Source organism: Narcine bancroftii, chromosome 2, assembly GCF_036971445.1.
Source record: "Narcine bancroftii isolate sNarBan1 chromosome 2, sNarBan1.hap1, whole genome shotgun sequence".
Lineage (NCBI taxonomy): Eukaryota > Metazoa > Chordata > Chondrichthyes > Torpediniformes > Narcinidae > Narcine > Narcine bancroftii.
Window position 1 is genome coordinate 206,432,754 of NC_091470.1, and position 13,210 is coordinate 206,445,963.

The 13,210-nt window shown below is 41.2% G+C and overlaps 1 protein-coding gene across 1 annotated transcript; it reads right to left on the bottom strand.

Moving 5' to 3' along the window:
* Nucleotides 1–2,760: 2,760 nt before the first annotated feature.
* LOC138753077 (G-protein coupled receptor 52-like) lies at nt 2,761–8,954 on the bottom strand. Its single transcript, XM_069915669.1, has 8 exons — nt 8,840–8,954; nt 7,769–7,942; nt 6,889–6,974; nt 5,435–5,501; nt 4,429–4,572; nt 4,076–4,242; nt 3,777–3,909; nt 2,761–3,659 (listed from the first exon to the last, which is right to left on the bottom strand). Exons 1-8 carry the CDS (start codon nt 8,952–8,954, stop codon nt 2,761–2,763), a joined length of 1,785 nt encoding a protein of 594 aa, XP_069771770.1.
* Nucleotides 8,955–13,210: the final 4,256 nt, after the last annotated feature.

Below are 13,210 nucleotides of genomic sequence, written 5' to 3' on the forward strand. Positions count from 1 at the left end.
TCGCCCACTAAACACCAACTTAAGGACTGGTCTTAGAATCATTGAACTTGAACAATAGAACATTAAATCACAGAAAACCATCCATTCGACCCTTCTAATCTGTGTGAAAATATTATTCCGCTAGTCCCACCCATTCCATGATCCCTCAGACCTCTCCCATCCATGTATCTATCCAATTTATTCTTAAAACATAACAGTGAACCCGCATTTACCACGTCAGATGGCAGCTCGTTCCACACTCCCACCACTCTCTGAGTGCAAACGTTCCCCCAGGGTTCTGCCTGTGGAAAGAGTCTACTTGCCTTTACTCTGTCTATTGTAATGGATAAATATTGGGGGGAAATGGGTAAATTTAGAGTAGGTTACGTACATATACACATTTTAAAACAGACCATATTTGAATTACTGAAGAATTTCTCTTCAGTAACATTGCAGGATCTATGGAGAATTTCACAAGTTTGTGCTAATTGAAAAGACGTCATTAAATGAATAGCTTTTGTTTGGATTGGAGAGACAGGCTGGCTGCTTGCAAGTACCTACAGGGTTCTCACCGAAAGGTCATTCCTGGGTTTTTTATCTAAGACGATGGCTTGACTAAGAGTGGAGAACTCCTATTGCTTGCTGAAGGAGGTGGGGGTTTGCAAGCGAGGGAGTCACATGGGCTTTCTTGCAGTCTCAGCTGGAGAGAGAGAGAGAGAGAGAGAGAGAGAGAGGGAGGGAGAGAGAGAGAGGGTGTAAAATGTGCTCTCTCAGCTACTGTGTGTGACACTGAAAGCAGCTCAACAGAGCAAGCCAGGATCTGAATAAAAGCTACAGAACGGCGGATAGCTGGAAGTGCTATCTGTCTCATGTTTCTCTTGGAAAAAAGGGAATAGAAAGGTACGCTGCCGTAGATTGAAATGAAGTGGTTACCATCTCGAGAACCCTGAAGGGGCAGGTTTCATCAGCGAGACATTGAGGTGACTAATGATGGTACCTCAGTTGTGGAAATCCTGGAACAACAAATATCTCTCACTGCAAACCCTACAAGAGTCTTCCTGGGCGGTATACATTTAACTTTCGAGCACCAAAGACTGGTGAACTTGGTACATGTTCAATCCTGTGCACAGTATTAGAAATGCCTGCATCCAGAGAACGTAGAAAAAGAAGTGCGATTGAAATGTGAACCATGAAAATTTCTTAAATTTACACACACATTACATACACGTGTGCTTGGAATTAGAAGGGGGTTAATTTGAGTTAGTTAAGTATAGAGATAAGTTAAAGTTTGATTATGTTTTTATGTTAAAATTAATAACAACTTTTGTTTAAGTAAATACTTGCCATGGTGCATGTCTATTGCTGCTGTGTTTTGGGTTTTTTTGGGCTCGTTACGCTATACCCCTCACAATTTCGTAAACCTTTATCAAATCTCCACTCATACGCCTATGCTCCAAGGAATAAAGTCATAATATTTTTAATCTTTCCTTGTAACTCAACACCTGATTATCCGGCAACATCCTGGTAAATCTTCTCTGCCCTATTTCAATCCTAATGATGTTCCTCCTGTAGTTTATAGACAAGAACGTCCCCCAAATCTGACTTCACAAATGTTTCATAAAGCCTCACATTAACATCCCATCTCCTATTCTTAATACATTGATCGATGTAGGCCAAGATGTCAAATGCTTTCTTACAAGCCAGAGCGAGCGTGTGTGTGTGTGTGTGTGTGTGTGTGTGTGTGTGTGTGTATGTGTGTGTGTGTGTGTGTGTGTGTGTGTGTGTGTGTGTGTGTGTGTGTGTGTGTGTGCACGTGTGTGTGTGTGTGTGCACGTGTGTGTGTGTGTGTGTGTGTGTTTGTGTGTGTGTGTGAGAAAGAGAGAGAGAGAGAGAGAGAGAAGATAGAGAGACATACAGAGACCACTTCTAGTGTTACAGCCAGCAACAGCTGCTGGGAATGGAACAGGACAAGCTAGCAAGCTTATGGAAACCCCAATTTGGGGTTAAATATAGATGCTTTCAGATGCAACGGGGGATTCTCGGAGCAGGATATTATACCAACAGGAGAAGAGTTAGGTCGACCTCCTGACCTGTTCTCCATTTTCAAGTGGCCACCCGACAGCCGCATGGGAGTACAATGGGCTGCTTTACAGTTTTACATTTGGGTCTTGTGGCCACCTGAAAGTGGTCAGGGGACCCATCCGAACCGCGGAGGAAGTAATATCTTGCACTGATGCTGTTCGACCAGTAGTGGAGCTCCAGCAGTTTATTATTCCTTCTTCTTTAGCACATGAATTTTTTTCCGCGCTGATAAAGAGAGGGGGATGTCCGGAATGAGTAAATACGTTCACATTGTTGGACATCTTAAAATGAAATTTTCGTACGTCCAAATCACTTTCTTTAACATGAGCGTTTATGTTCCAAGTTAAGTCTCCAAAGGAACGTGCGCCTCCTCGTAATTAAAAGATATCTATAACACAGTGGTTTAAAATATGAATCCCCTAATATCATAATCACTTCTACGCCCTTCTGTTCTCTTGACGGATTGTAGCAGGATTTTAAAACCTCGAATATAATTCTGCCAACAAAACAGCTATATCACCGGAATAGAATTGTAGGACTGGTTTCCACACTCAAATAATACACTGTCTTCAACGGAAATTGAGGTAACAGATGCACAATATCGTTGATATGTCCTTTAATGATAAAACTACAAAACGCAAGAAGATTTTATAACATTTATTTGTAAATTCTCAACAATGATTGTAACAGCAAGTGGAGTTAATGACAAAGATATCCATTTAATGTAAAGAAATAGTTTACCACATTCTTCAGCTGCTTCCTGAATGCCCTCTGTGACAATGTATAAATGCACGTGTTGGTACAGGTACTGAGAAATTGCAACATGAATCCACATTGCTGCAGGACAAATGTCGGGCTATTCAAGTATTTGTCTGTATAAAAATAATTTTGAACTGGCCAAGTCATGTTATATATGGTAAAAGGAATCCACAACAAAATAAAGTTTATGGATAGAGCAAACAATAAAATCATTGACTTCCTCCTATTTTCCACCTCCGAATCCCTCTGCATCCCACTATTGTTTCGGAGTTTGCGACGCAATTTATTTACAAATATAATATGACTGATTGTTAAAGCATTGAATAATACAATTAAAATGAAAGCTAGCAAAGGAGTCATGATGCAATTGAACAACTCGTATGCATGGAATAGGGGTGAATCGACTATTGCAGTGTTTTCAATGCAGTACCATGGAACGCGGTCAATAATGTAGAGCGGTTTCACAGCAAAGTAGCAGGGAACATACCTGGCACAGGTTACTATTATCACAATTAGTGACAGCACAGCCGCCGTTCTCTCGGTGCAATAACGTTCCCTCAGCTTTTGACTACAAATGGCGATAGAGCGATCGAAAGTAAAAGCCACTGTCAGCCAAACTGAAGAATCCATGGCTGAAAGCCTCACCACAATGTTGAGAGCGCATATCGGAGTTATAAGCAAATATGGGGAATAATGATAGATATTATTTATTTGATCCAACAGAACGCCACAAACAACGCTTATTAAATCTGCCATTGCCATTCCAGCCAAGTAACGAGCTGTACATTTCGACAGTCCACATTTTCCACGTGAGAGAATCACAATCACAAGTAAATTACCTGAAACGAAGAGAAAAACAGATAATTCAATAGATGTGAACCTGACCTATTTTACTTGGTGCACCTGGCCCATAATGTACACATTCGCAACCCATTTTTTCCGGCAGGTTGGCTGACAATCATTGAGTATAAAGTCAGCTGCCTCGATCTCCATTTGTCCCATCGAGGTGGCGAGAAAGTGGAACCGGAGCGGAGGTTCCGCCTCATGTTCCAGCTGTTTTAAACGGGACTCTGAGGTCCACAGCTTTACCTGCGAGCAGATACTCATCTCAGAGTTATTCCTCCGTTGAGATCTGAAAATCCTGGGTGCATTGATAGTGGGTAGAATGTGGGGTCCGAAATCCTGTGTTTCTTTAGGATTGGAGCCTTCGCCATATGGAATCTTAAATATAAATATCAAGCTGGCAAGGGCTCACGGAACGGAATGCGAGTGGGCTACTCTCCTTCTTCTTCAATTCAATTATGAGGACGTGAAAAGGTTTCGTCGATAGACTCGAATACATGGAGCCATATTTCTCAGCCTTGCATTGCAATCCAGAGCAAAGGAAATGCTGGAACAGGATCAGTTTTAGCACGAACCTTGCTGCTGACATAAATAAATAAACCGTGAGCAGAAGGTTAAACAGATAACAAAAAAAGAAAATATGAGAAGGTCGAAGCTTGAGCGTTCTGAAAATGTTTCATCCCGAGACTCGTCTTCTGTAAGGGATATCAAAACGATTTTCAGAAGGATGGACATGACGGACAATTGCCAGCTCCAGTTACGTACCAGGAATCCCCACCACTGCCAGCAGTGGGAAGTAAATGGATGTAATGTAGTAAATGGCAGCATATCCCATTTTCCACGCGAGATAACGATCAATGTACAGAAGGTTCAAACGAGCAGATTTAAAGGGGATTGTATCAACACGCTCTTATACAAGAAAAGGAGAGTCCACCGAGATGAACCTGCCGTTCATCGCATCAGGCTCGTCTCATTGAACAAACACGGTGAACTATTTGTTCCTCCATCCGACAAGGTTCAGTGAATGACAATCGTCAGGGGAGAAGACGAGCAAATGTTTTTCATGTTGTTTGTAACATATTTTTAAAAAGGCTGTTGAATATTTTTTTACAGAACCCCCGATAAAGAGGGGACTCACATGGGAAGATTATTGAAATTGTTAGCGGGAGCCTATTCAACTTTTGCCCATCTAATCGGCTGTGTAACATCTAACATCCTATTGGCAAATTTTAATTGTGCAGTCTCACAATACTTCTGAAACTGAGGCAGTTGACGGCTACCTAAAGCATAATTCCAAGTCAATTTTTGCAATGCTACCCCAGCAAATTTTCCTTTCCACAACACTTTCCTTTCCTTACCGCTCTATATGTTCCAAGTTGAGTTTCCAAAAGGACGTGGGCATCGTCGTATTTAAAAGAGGACAATAACCCAGTGATTTAGAAATTGAATCCCCTAATATTATAATCACGGCTACACCTTTAGGTTCTCTTGACGGATTGCAGCAGCATTTTTAAAACTCGAATATAATTCTGCCAACAAAAGATCTATATCACCGGAGTTGCATTGTTGGACTGGTTTCCACATTAAAATAATGTTCTGTCATCAATTGAAATAGAGGCACATATGCTCTCTCATGTTGGTGCATCCTTTAATGATATCTACAAAACGCACGGAGAATTTAAACCATTTATTTGTAAATTCTCAAAGGTGGTTGTAATAGCAAGTGCATTTAATACCAAAGATATCCATTTAATATAAAGAAATATTTTACCCCATTTTCCAGTGGCCTCCTGAATGCCCTGTGTGACAATTTGCAAATGCACGTGTTGGTGGAGGTACTGAGAAATTGTAACATGAATCTACATTGCTGCAGGACATATGTCGGAGTATTCAAGTATTTATCTGTGTAAAACTAATTGACAACTGGCCATGTCAAGTGATATATGGTAAAAGGAATTCACAACAAAATAAAGTTGATTGATAGAGCGAACGATAAAACCATTGACTTCTTCCGATTTTCCACCTCTGAACCTCTCAGCAATCCACTATTGTTTTGGAGTCTCCGACGCTATTTATTTCCAAATATAGTAAGACTGATTGTGAAAGCATTAAATAATACAATTAAACTGATAGGGAACAAATTTGTTGTGATTCAGTATAAGCTTTATATATTTGACACATTATATGCTTCGAAGAGGAGTGAAGAGACAAATTCTGTTTTTTCAACGCAGTGGCTTAGAGTGGTTGATGCACTCTGAGAGAGAGAGTGACAGAGAGAGAGAGAGAGAGAGAGAGCGAGAGAGAGATAGAGAGAGAGGGAGAGAGAGAGGGGAGTGGGGGCAGAGGGAGAGAGAGAGGGTGAGAGAGGGTGAAATTAGTAATTGGCAACGACATTAACTGATAGCAGGCTCGAATATCGTTTTACAGCCTTAATTTCGCATAGTGAATCATTGGTAGTTGGCGGCAGTCTCCATACTTACAGACTCTGAAATCACTTCTATCAGCAAGTATACTTATGCATAGGTGCTAAAAAGCTGTTATAGGAAATGATTACATCACGGAATAATAATATCCTTATTATAATTTTTGTATATTTGCATCTTCATTTTATCTAATATGATGTTTCAATCACCAATGTTAATGCACTTGACTATATTTACGGCTACCATTTTGGTTCTATTACCTATCTCGCTCATTAGATACTGTCTTAAAACGGGCTGTTTTCCAATTATGTTAGTGCCAATGTCAAACATGTTATCTCAAACTTTCTTTCACAGATCGGTGCCAACTATGATTAAGACTGTCTATTATAATTTGATAAGTTTCTTCCACTGATTCCTCCTAATTAATAATTTAAAATTATAACACACAGCATATATTCTTTTTTGATAACACCCTCATTAACATTTACAGTGTTTTAATTCTACAGTTTCACGTATTTTTGGCCATGACTGGTGTGGGGTTGTGGGATTATAAGCCACAGCGTCCACACTTTGTTTGAAAGACATGCATTTTTATTTCACATCTCTTGGTTCCATTGCTCCTTGCCAGGGAAGTTAGTTTCTTTAATTGATGACTCCAGCGTAACTAATAGCAATGTGCTATTTGGTTCGGCTGATTGGTTCGGCAGGGTGTCGGAGGAGGAGCTTGGAGAGAGTCGTGCTGTGAGTCGGAGGAGCTTGCTGAAAGTGAGGAGAAGGTAAGCTATTAAAGTCAGGGGCTGACCGGGGCTTGGGCGTACTTGGTTCGGCTGGAAGTCGGAGGAGGAGATTGGAGAGAGTCGGGCTGCGAGTCGGAGGAGGAGGAGCTTGCTGAATGTGAGTAGAAGGTAAGCTATTAAAATCGGGGGCTAACCGGGGCTTGGACCAACTTGGTTTGGCTGGGAGTCGGAGGAGGAGCTTGGAGAGATTCGTCTGTGAGTCGGAGGAGGAGGAGGAGCTTGTTGAAAGTGACGGGGTTAATTGGTCAAGGGGCCAATAAAAGGAGTGAAAGGGGAGGGAGCGGCTCAGTGAGTGAGTGGAGCAGTGAAGGAGTGAGACTTCCAGGCTTTGGCTCATCAGGCTTCGGCGAAAGCAGGGAAGGAGAAAAGATAAGCTGAGTTATTTGCCTTTATATTCAGAGTCATGCCAATAGGGTTAGTGCTCTGCACTGGGTCTCAGATGTGGGAACAATGGGTGATCTCCACCTTTCCAAATGGCCACATTTGCACCAGGTGCACTGATAGTTACTAAGGAACCAAATTAGGGATATGGAGTTGCAGATTGATGACCTTCGGCTTGTAAGGGAGAGTGAAGAGTCAATCGACTCAACTTTCAGGGCGATAACTACTCTAAAGCCCGTGTCAGGTAAGTGGGAAACCGTCAGGGGAGGAACGAAAAAAGCGAGAAAAATGGAGAGCACACCAGTGACTATCCCGCTCAGCAACAGTTGTGTTGGATTCTATGGAGGGAGATGACCGGACAGAAGATGGCCACAGGCACCAGGTCAATAGCAATGAGCCTGGCAGAGTGATGCAAAAGAGAAGGAAAAGGAGATATGCAGTAGATTTTGGGGACTCCATTGTCAGGGGTACAGACAGGAGGTTTTGTGACCCAGATAAGTATACCTGCATGGTGTGCTGCCTCCCTGGTGCAAGGGTACAAGACATCACAAATCAGGTCCAAAATATTCTGAGAGGAGAGGGAGAGCAGCCTGATGTCTTGGTACATGTGGGTACAAACGACATTGCAAGAAAAGGGAGGAGGTAATAAAAAGGAATTACAGTGAGTTGGGACAAAAGCTGAAAGACAGGGACGCTAGGGTGGTGATCTCGGGATTACTACCTGTTCCAAATGCAAGTGATGAAAAGAATGTAAGGATAAGGAAAATGAACGTGTGGCTGTGGTGCTGGTGTATAGGGCAAGGATTTGGCTTCTTGGATCATTGGGATTTCTTTTGGGGAAGGCATGATCTTTACAAGAAGGACGGGTTTCACCTAAATCCAAAAGGAGTCAACATTTTGGCAAGTATGTTTGGTACAGCAGTGGGGCAAGTTTTAAACTAATTTGGCAGGGGTATGGGAACCTGCGTGATAGGGATAAGGGTAGGGAAGATAAAGTAATGGTCAGGAAAAATAAAATAGGAAAAGTAATGTTGGGAGGAGAAAATAAAATATCTGATGGTGCGCTAAGTTTTCGGATCAATGATAGTTTTAAGAAAATTACAAAGAAAAATAGTGGGCAGAAAAATCAAAAGAAAAGGTTACAGAAGTCACTAGATATTAAAAGGACAAAGAGCATAAGCACACTTTATCTGAATGCCCGGAGAATTATAAATAAGGTTAGTGAACGTGAGGCGAAAATCTGTACCCATGCCTATGATTTGGTAGCCATCACAGAAACATTGCTACAAGGTGACCCTAAATAGGAATTAAACTTTCAAGGGTATCAGGTGGTGCAAAGAGATAGACAGGATGGTAAAGGAGGTGGAGTTGCACTCTTAATCAAAGATGAGCTCCAGGCAGTAGTTAGGGATGATATAAGATCAAAAGAGCATAATGATGAGTCCTTTTGGGTAGAAATGAAGAATAACAAAGGGAAAAATATATTGGTGGGTGTTATCTATCGCCAACCAAATAACAATAGTTTAGCGGCACAGGAAATAAATAGAGAGATAAGTGAGGCATGTATAATTATACGGCAGTCGTCATGGGGGACTTTAACTTCCACATAGATTTGGAAAATCAAGTTGGTCATGGGAATCTGGAAGACGACTTCATAGAATGCATCTGCGATAGCTTTCTTGAGCAGCATGTTAAGGAACCAACAAGCGAAAATGCTTTCCTGGATCTAGAGTTGTGCAATGAGACAGGTAGAGTAAATGATGTAATAGTCAGAGACCATCTGGGAAATAGCGTTCATAGTAGATTGAATGGAAGGGGAAATAGTTAGATCTAAAACTAATATATTATGCTTAAAAGGGGGTGACTACCATAGGATGAATTGGGCAGAGTGGACTGGGAGCACAAGCTAATTGATGAAATGGTTGAAGAACAGTGGAAGATTTTCAAATAAATATTTTGTAATGCTCAACAAAAATATCTTCCGGTCAGGAAATAGGGCAGTAAGGGAGGGGAAAATCAACCGTGGTGAACAAAGGAAATAAAGGAGAGTATAAAGTTGAAGGCACAGGTGTACAAAGCTGCAAAGAGCAGTGGAAAACTGGAAGACTGAGATAACTAAGAGACAACAAGGGGTTGCAAAGCGGATAATAAGAAATGGGAAAAAGGATTCTGAAAGTAAATTGGCAAAAAATATAAAATCAGAAAGCAATTTTTTTTTTAAATATATAAAACGGAAGAGGGTGGCCAGAGTTAACATAGGTCCCTTGGAGGATGAGAAAGGAAAACTGGTAGCAAAACATGAGGAAATGGCCGAGGCATTGAACAAATATTTTGTGTCAGTCTTCACGGTGGAAGACACGTCCAGCATGCCCAAGTGCGGAGTTAAGGATGCGAATGTTGGGGAGGGCCTTGATAAAATAGTTTTTACAAAGGAAGTAGTGATGGAGAATCTAATGGGACTAATGCCAGACAAATCACCCGGTCCTGATGATATGCATCCAATGGTTTTGAAGGAAATGGAAGAAGTTATATTTGATGCATTGGTGGTCATATACCAAAATTCCTTGGATTCTGGGCAGATCCCAGAAGACTGGAAGACAGCAAATGTCACGCCACGTTTTAAGAAGGGATGTCGACAGAAGACTAGAAATTATCGGCCAATTAGCTTGAAGTCTGTAGTTGGAAAAATGCTTGAAGCCGTCATTAAAGATGAAATAGTGAAACTTTTGGAATGTAAGGGTTCAATCAGGCAGACGCAGCATGGTTTTAGAAGGGGAAGATATTGTTTGACAAACTTGTTAGGATTCTTTGAGGATATAATCGGTGCGGTGGACAGAGGGGAACAGGTTGATGTATATTTGGATTTCCAGAAAGCATTTGATAAGGTGTCGCACAAGAGACTGATTAGTAAGTTACAGGAAAGTGGAGTCCAGGGAAGTATATTGGCATGGATTGAAAATTGGTTGTCTGACAGGATGTAGAGAGTCGGGATAAATGGGAGTTTTTCAGGTTGGCAGAGAGTGCTAAGTGGGGTGCCGCAGGGGTCAGTATTAGGCCCACAACTGTTCATCATCTACAATGATGACTTGGAGGAGGGGACAAAATGTGGTTTAGCCAAGTTTGCGGATGACAACAAATTGAGTGCAAGAGCAAATTGTAATGAGGATGTGGAGAGTCTGCAGAGGGATATAGTTAAGCTGGATAAGTGGGCAAAGGTCTGGCAGATGGAGTACAATGTTAGTAAGTGTGAGGTTATCCACTTTGGCAAGAAAAATAAAAGAGCTGAATATTATTTAAAGTGTGAAAAACTACAGCATGCTGTGCTGCAGAGAAACTTGGGAATGTTTGTACATGAATCGCAAAAAGTTAGGTTGCAGGTGCAGCAGGTTATTAAGAAGGCAAATGGAATGTTGCCCTTCATCACGAGGGGAATTGAATTCAGGAGAAGGGAGGTAATGTTGCAACTGTATAAGGTACTGGTGAGACCGCACCTGGAGTACTGTGTCCAATTCTGGTCACCATATTTGAGGAAGGATATACTGGCTTTGGAGACTGTCAACAGGAGGTTTACTAGGTTGATCCCTGGGATGAAGGGGTTAACATGATGAAGGATTAAATCGTCTAGGATTGTATTCGCTTGAGTTCTGAAGAATGAGAGGAGATATTATAGAAACATATAGGATTATGAAGGGTATGGATAGGATATTTGTAGGAAAGTTTTTTGAGCTGGCTGGGAAACCTAAAATGAGAGGAAACAGTCTCAAGATTCGGGGAGTAGATTTAGAACAGAGATGAGGAAAAATAGTTTTTTCCCAGAGAGTAGTGAATGTTTGGAATTCACTAACCAGTGTAGTGGTTGATGCTGCTTCATTAAACATATTTAAAATTGGGTTGGATAATTTTTTTACATGATAGAGGAATTAGGGGATATGGGGATAAGGCAGGTACGTGGAGTTAGGTCATAAATTAGATCAGCCATGAACTTATTGAATGGCGGAGCAGGTGCGATGGGCCATTTTTGGCCTACTCCTGTTGCTACTTCCTATGTTCCAATGTGCCCTTTATCTATAATTTTAAGAAACAACATCTACCCAATTATATTTAATGTCACATTCAGTTCTGCCGACTGCAATTCTACAGCTGACGACTCATTGAATTCATGATTTCCCTTCTCTCGGGAGACCTAACACTATACCAGTGACGTTAATATCGATTGTAATGAGGCATGTACTATTTCATGGAGGCAATGATATGGTACCCTGCTGAAACCCACTGCTAGAGATCTGGGGCGTTTGAATGGTTACCGGAATTGTTTCGGCTGTAAACGATGGAAAAGGAGAAATCCCTCCTTTTACGTACTTGGTTCGAACCCTGTTCCAATAGGGATCCTCACGTCAACATGAATTTTGGTAAGAAAAACATAAGTGTTTGGAAATCCCTTGTATCTTTTTGAATACTTTATTTCAAATAGTTTTGAAGAGATTTTGGTGATCTGGTTAAGAAGGTCTATAACAGATTCATGCAACAAAGAGGAAATGAGTGTTAAGAAAATTTTAGGAAATATTGATGAAGAACATTAGGACGTCAAGAAGAAGACAGGCGATTTCTTTGGGAGACAATGTAAAGGTAAACTCGAAGGGATTTCACAAGAATGTTAAGAGTAAAATAAGAGTAAGGGACAAAATTGGCATCTTAGAAGATCATGATTGTTGTCTATGAGTGGAGATTCACGAGATAGAGGTAATCTTAACAATGTTTTTTTTGCATCAATATATACTCATAATGTTGGCATGGTGTATAAGGAAGGAAGGAAAACGACGTCGTGGCAGGGAACATATAGAGATTAAAGAGGAGGAGATTTTTGGCTGTCTCATAGAAAATAACGGTAGACAAATCCCCCGAGCCTGGGATGATATTCCCTCGGACCTTGAGAGAGACGAGTGCAGAAATGTCAGGGTCCATGGTTGAGGTGCCAATGGATTGGAGGTTAATATATGTTGTACTGTAGATAACAAAAGACTCCAAAAGTAAACTAGGAATCTAGGGAATTACAGGATTATGAGCCTGATATCAGAGTAGGCTTATTATTGGAGGCTAAGAGATCAGATATGTACGATTGGACAGCCAAGAGATTATTGCCAGCATGGTTTTATGCGTGGTAGATTGTGATTTACGAATCTCATCAAGGTCTTCGAGGAGGTTACCAAGAAATTAGACGAAAGACATGCTGTGGATGTTGTCTATATGGACTCTAGTAAGGCCTATGACAAGATACCACACGGGAGGATCAGAGAAAAGGTATTCATGGAACGATTGTAAACAGGATTCGAAATTGAATGAAAGGTAGAAGGCAGAGAGAGGTAGATGATGGCTTCTCAGACTGGAGACCTGCAATTAGTGGTGTTCCTCATGGATCAGCGCTGTTGCTATTCTTGTTTGATGTCTCTATCAATGATCTACATGATCATGTGGTAAATTGGACAAGCAAGTTTGCTGATGACATGGATGTTGCCGGGTTCCAGCGGTAGAATTAGAGGGAAAAAATAAACAGGTTAGGACTTTAGTCCTTTGAGTGTAGAAGAATGAGGGGAGATTAGATAGAGGTTTTCAAAATTATGAGATGTCGACAGAGTAAATTTATGGAGATGCTCTCCACTTAGGTTGGGAGTGATAGATACCATAGGACAAGACTTTAGAGTGAAAGGGGAATATTTAGAGGGAGCAAAAGGGTGAACATTTTCACTTATAGGGTCGTGGCAGCGTGCAACATGTTGCCATTGACGCTGTAATTGCGGAATTACTCTTGCATTCTTACATTAGATGAGAGCGGTCTGAATGGTGATGGAATGGTGCAGATCAGTGAAACGAGAGGCATGCTGCTTTCTCTGCAGAGTACAAGGGCCGAATGGCATGTTTTCTGCGCTTTAGTGTTCTATGGTTCTATGA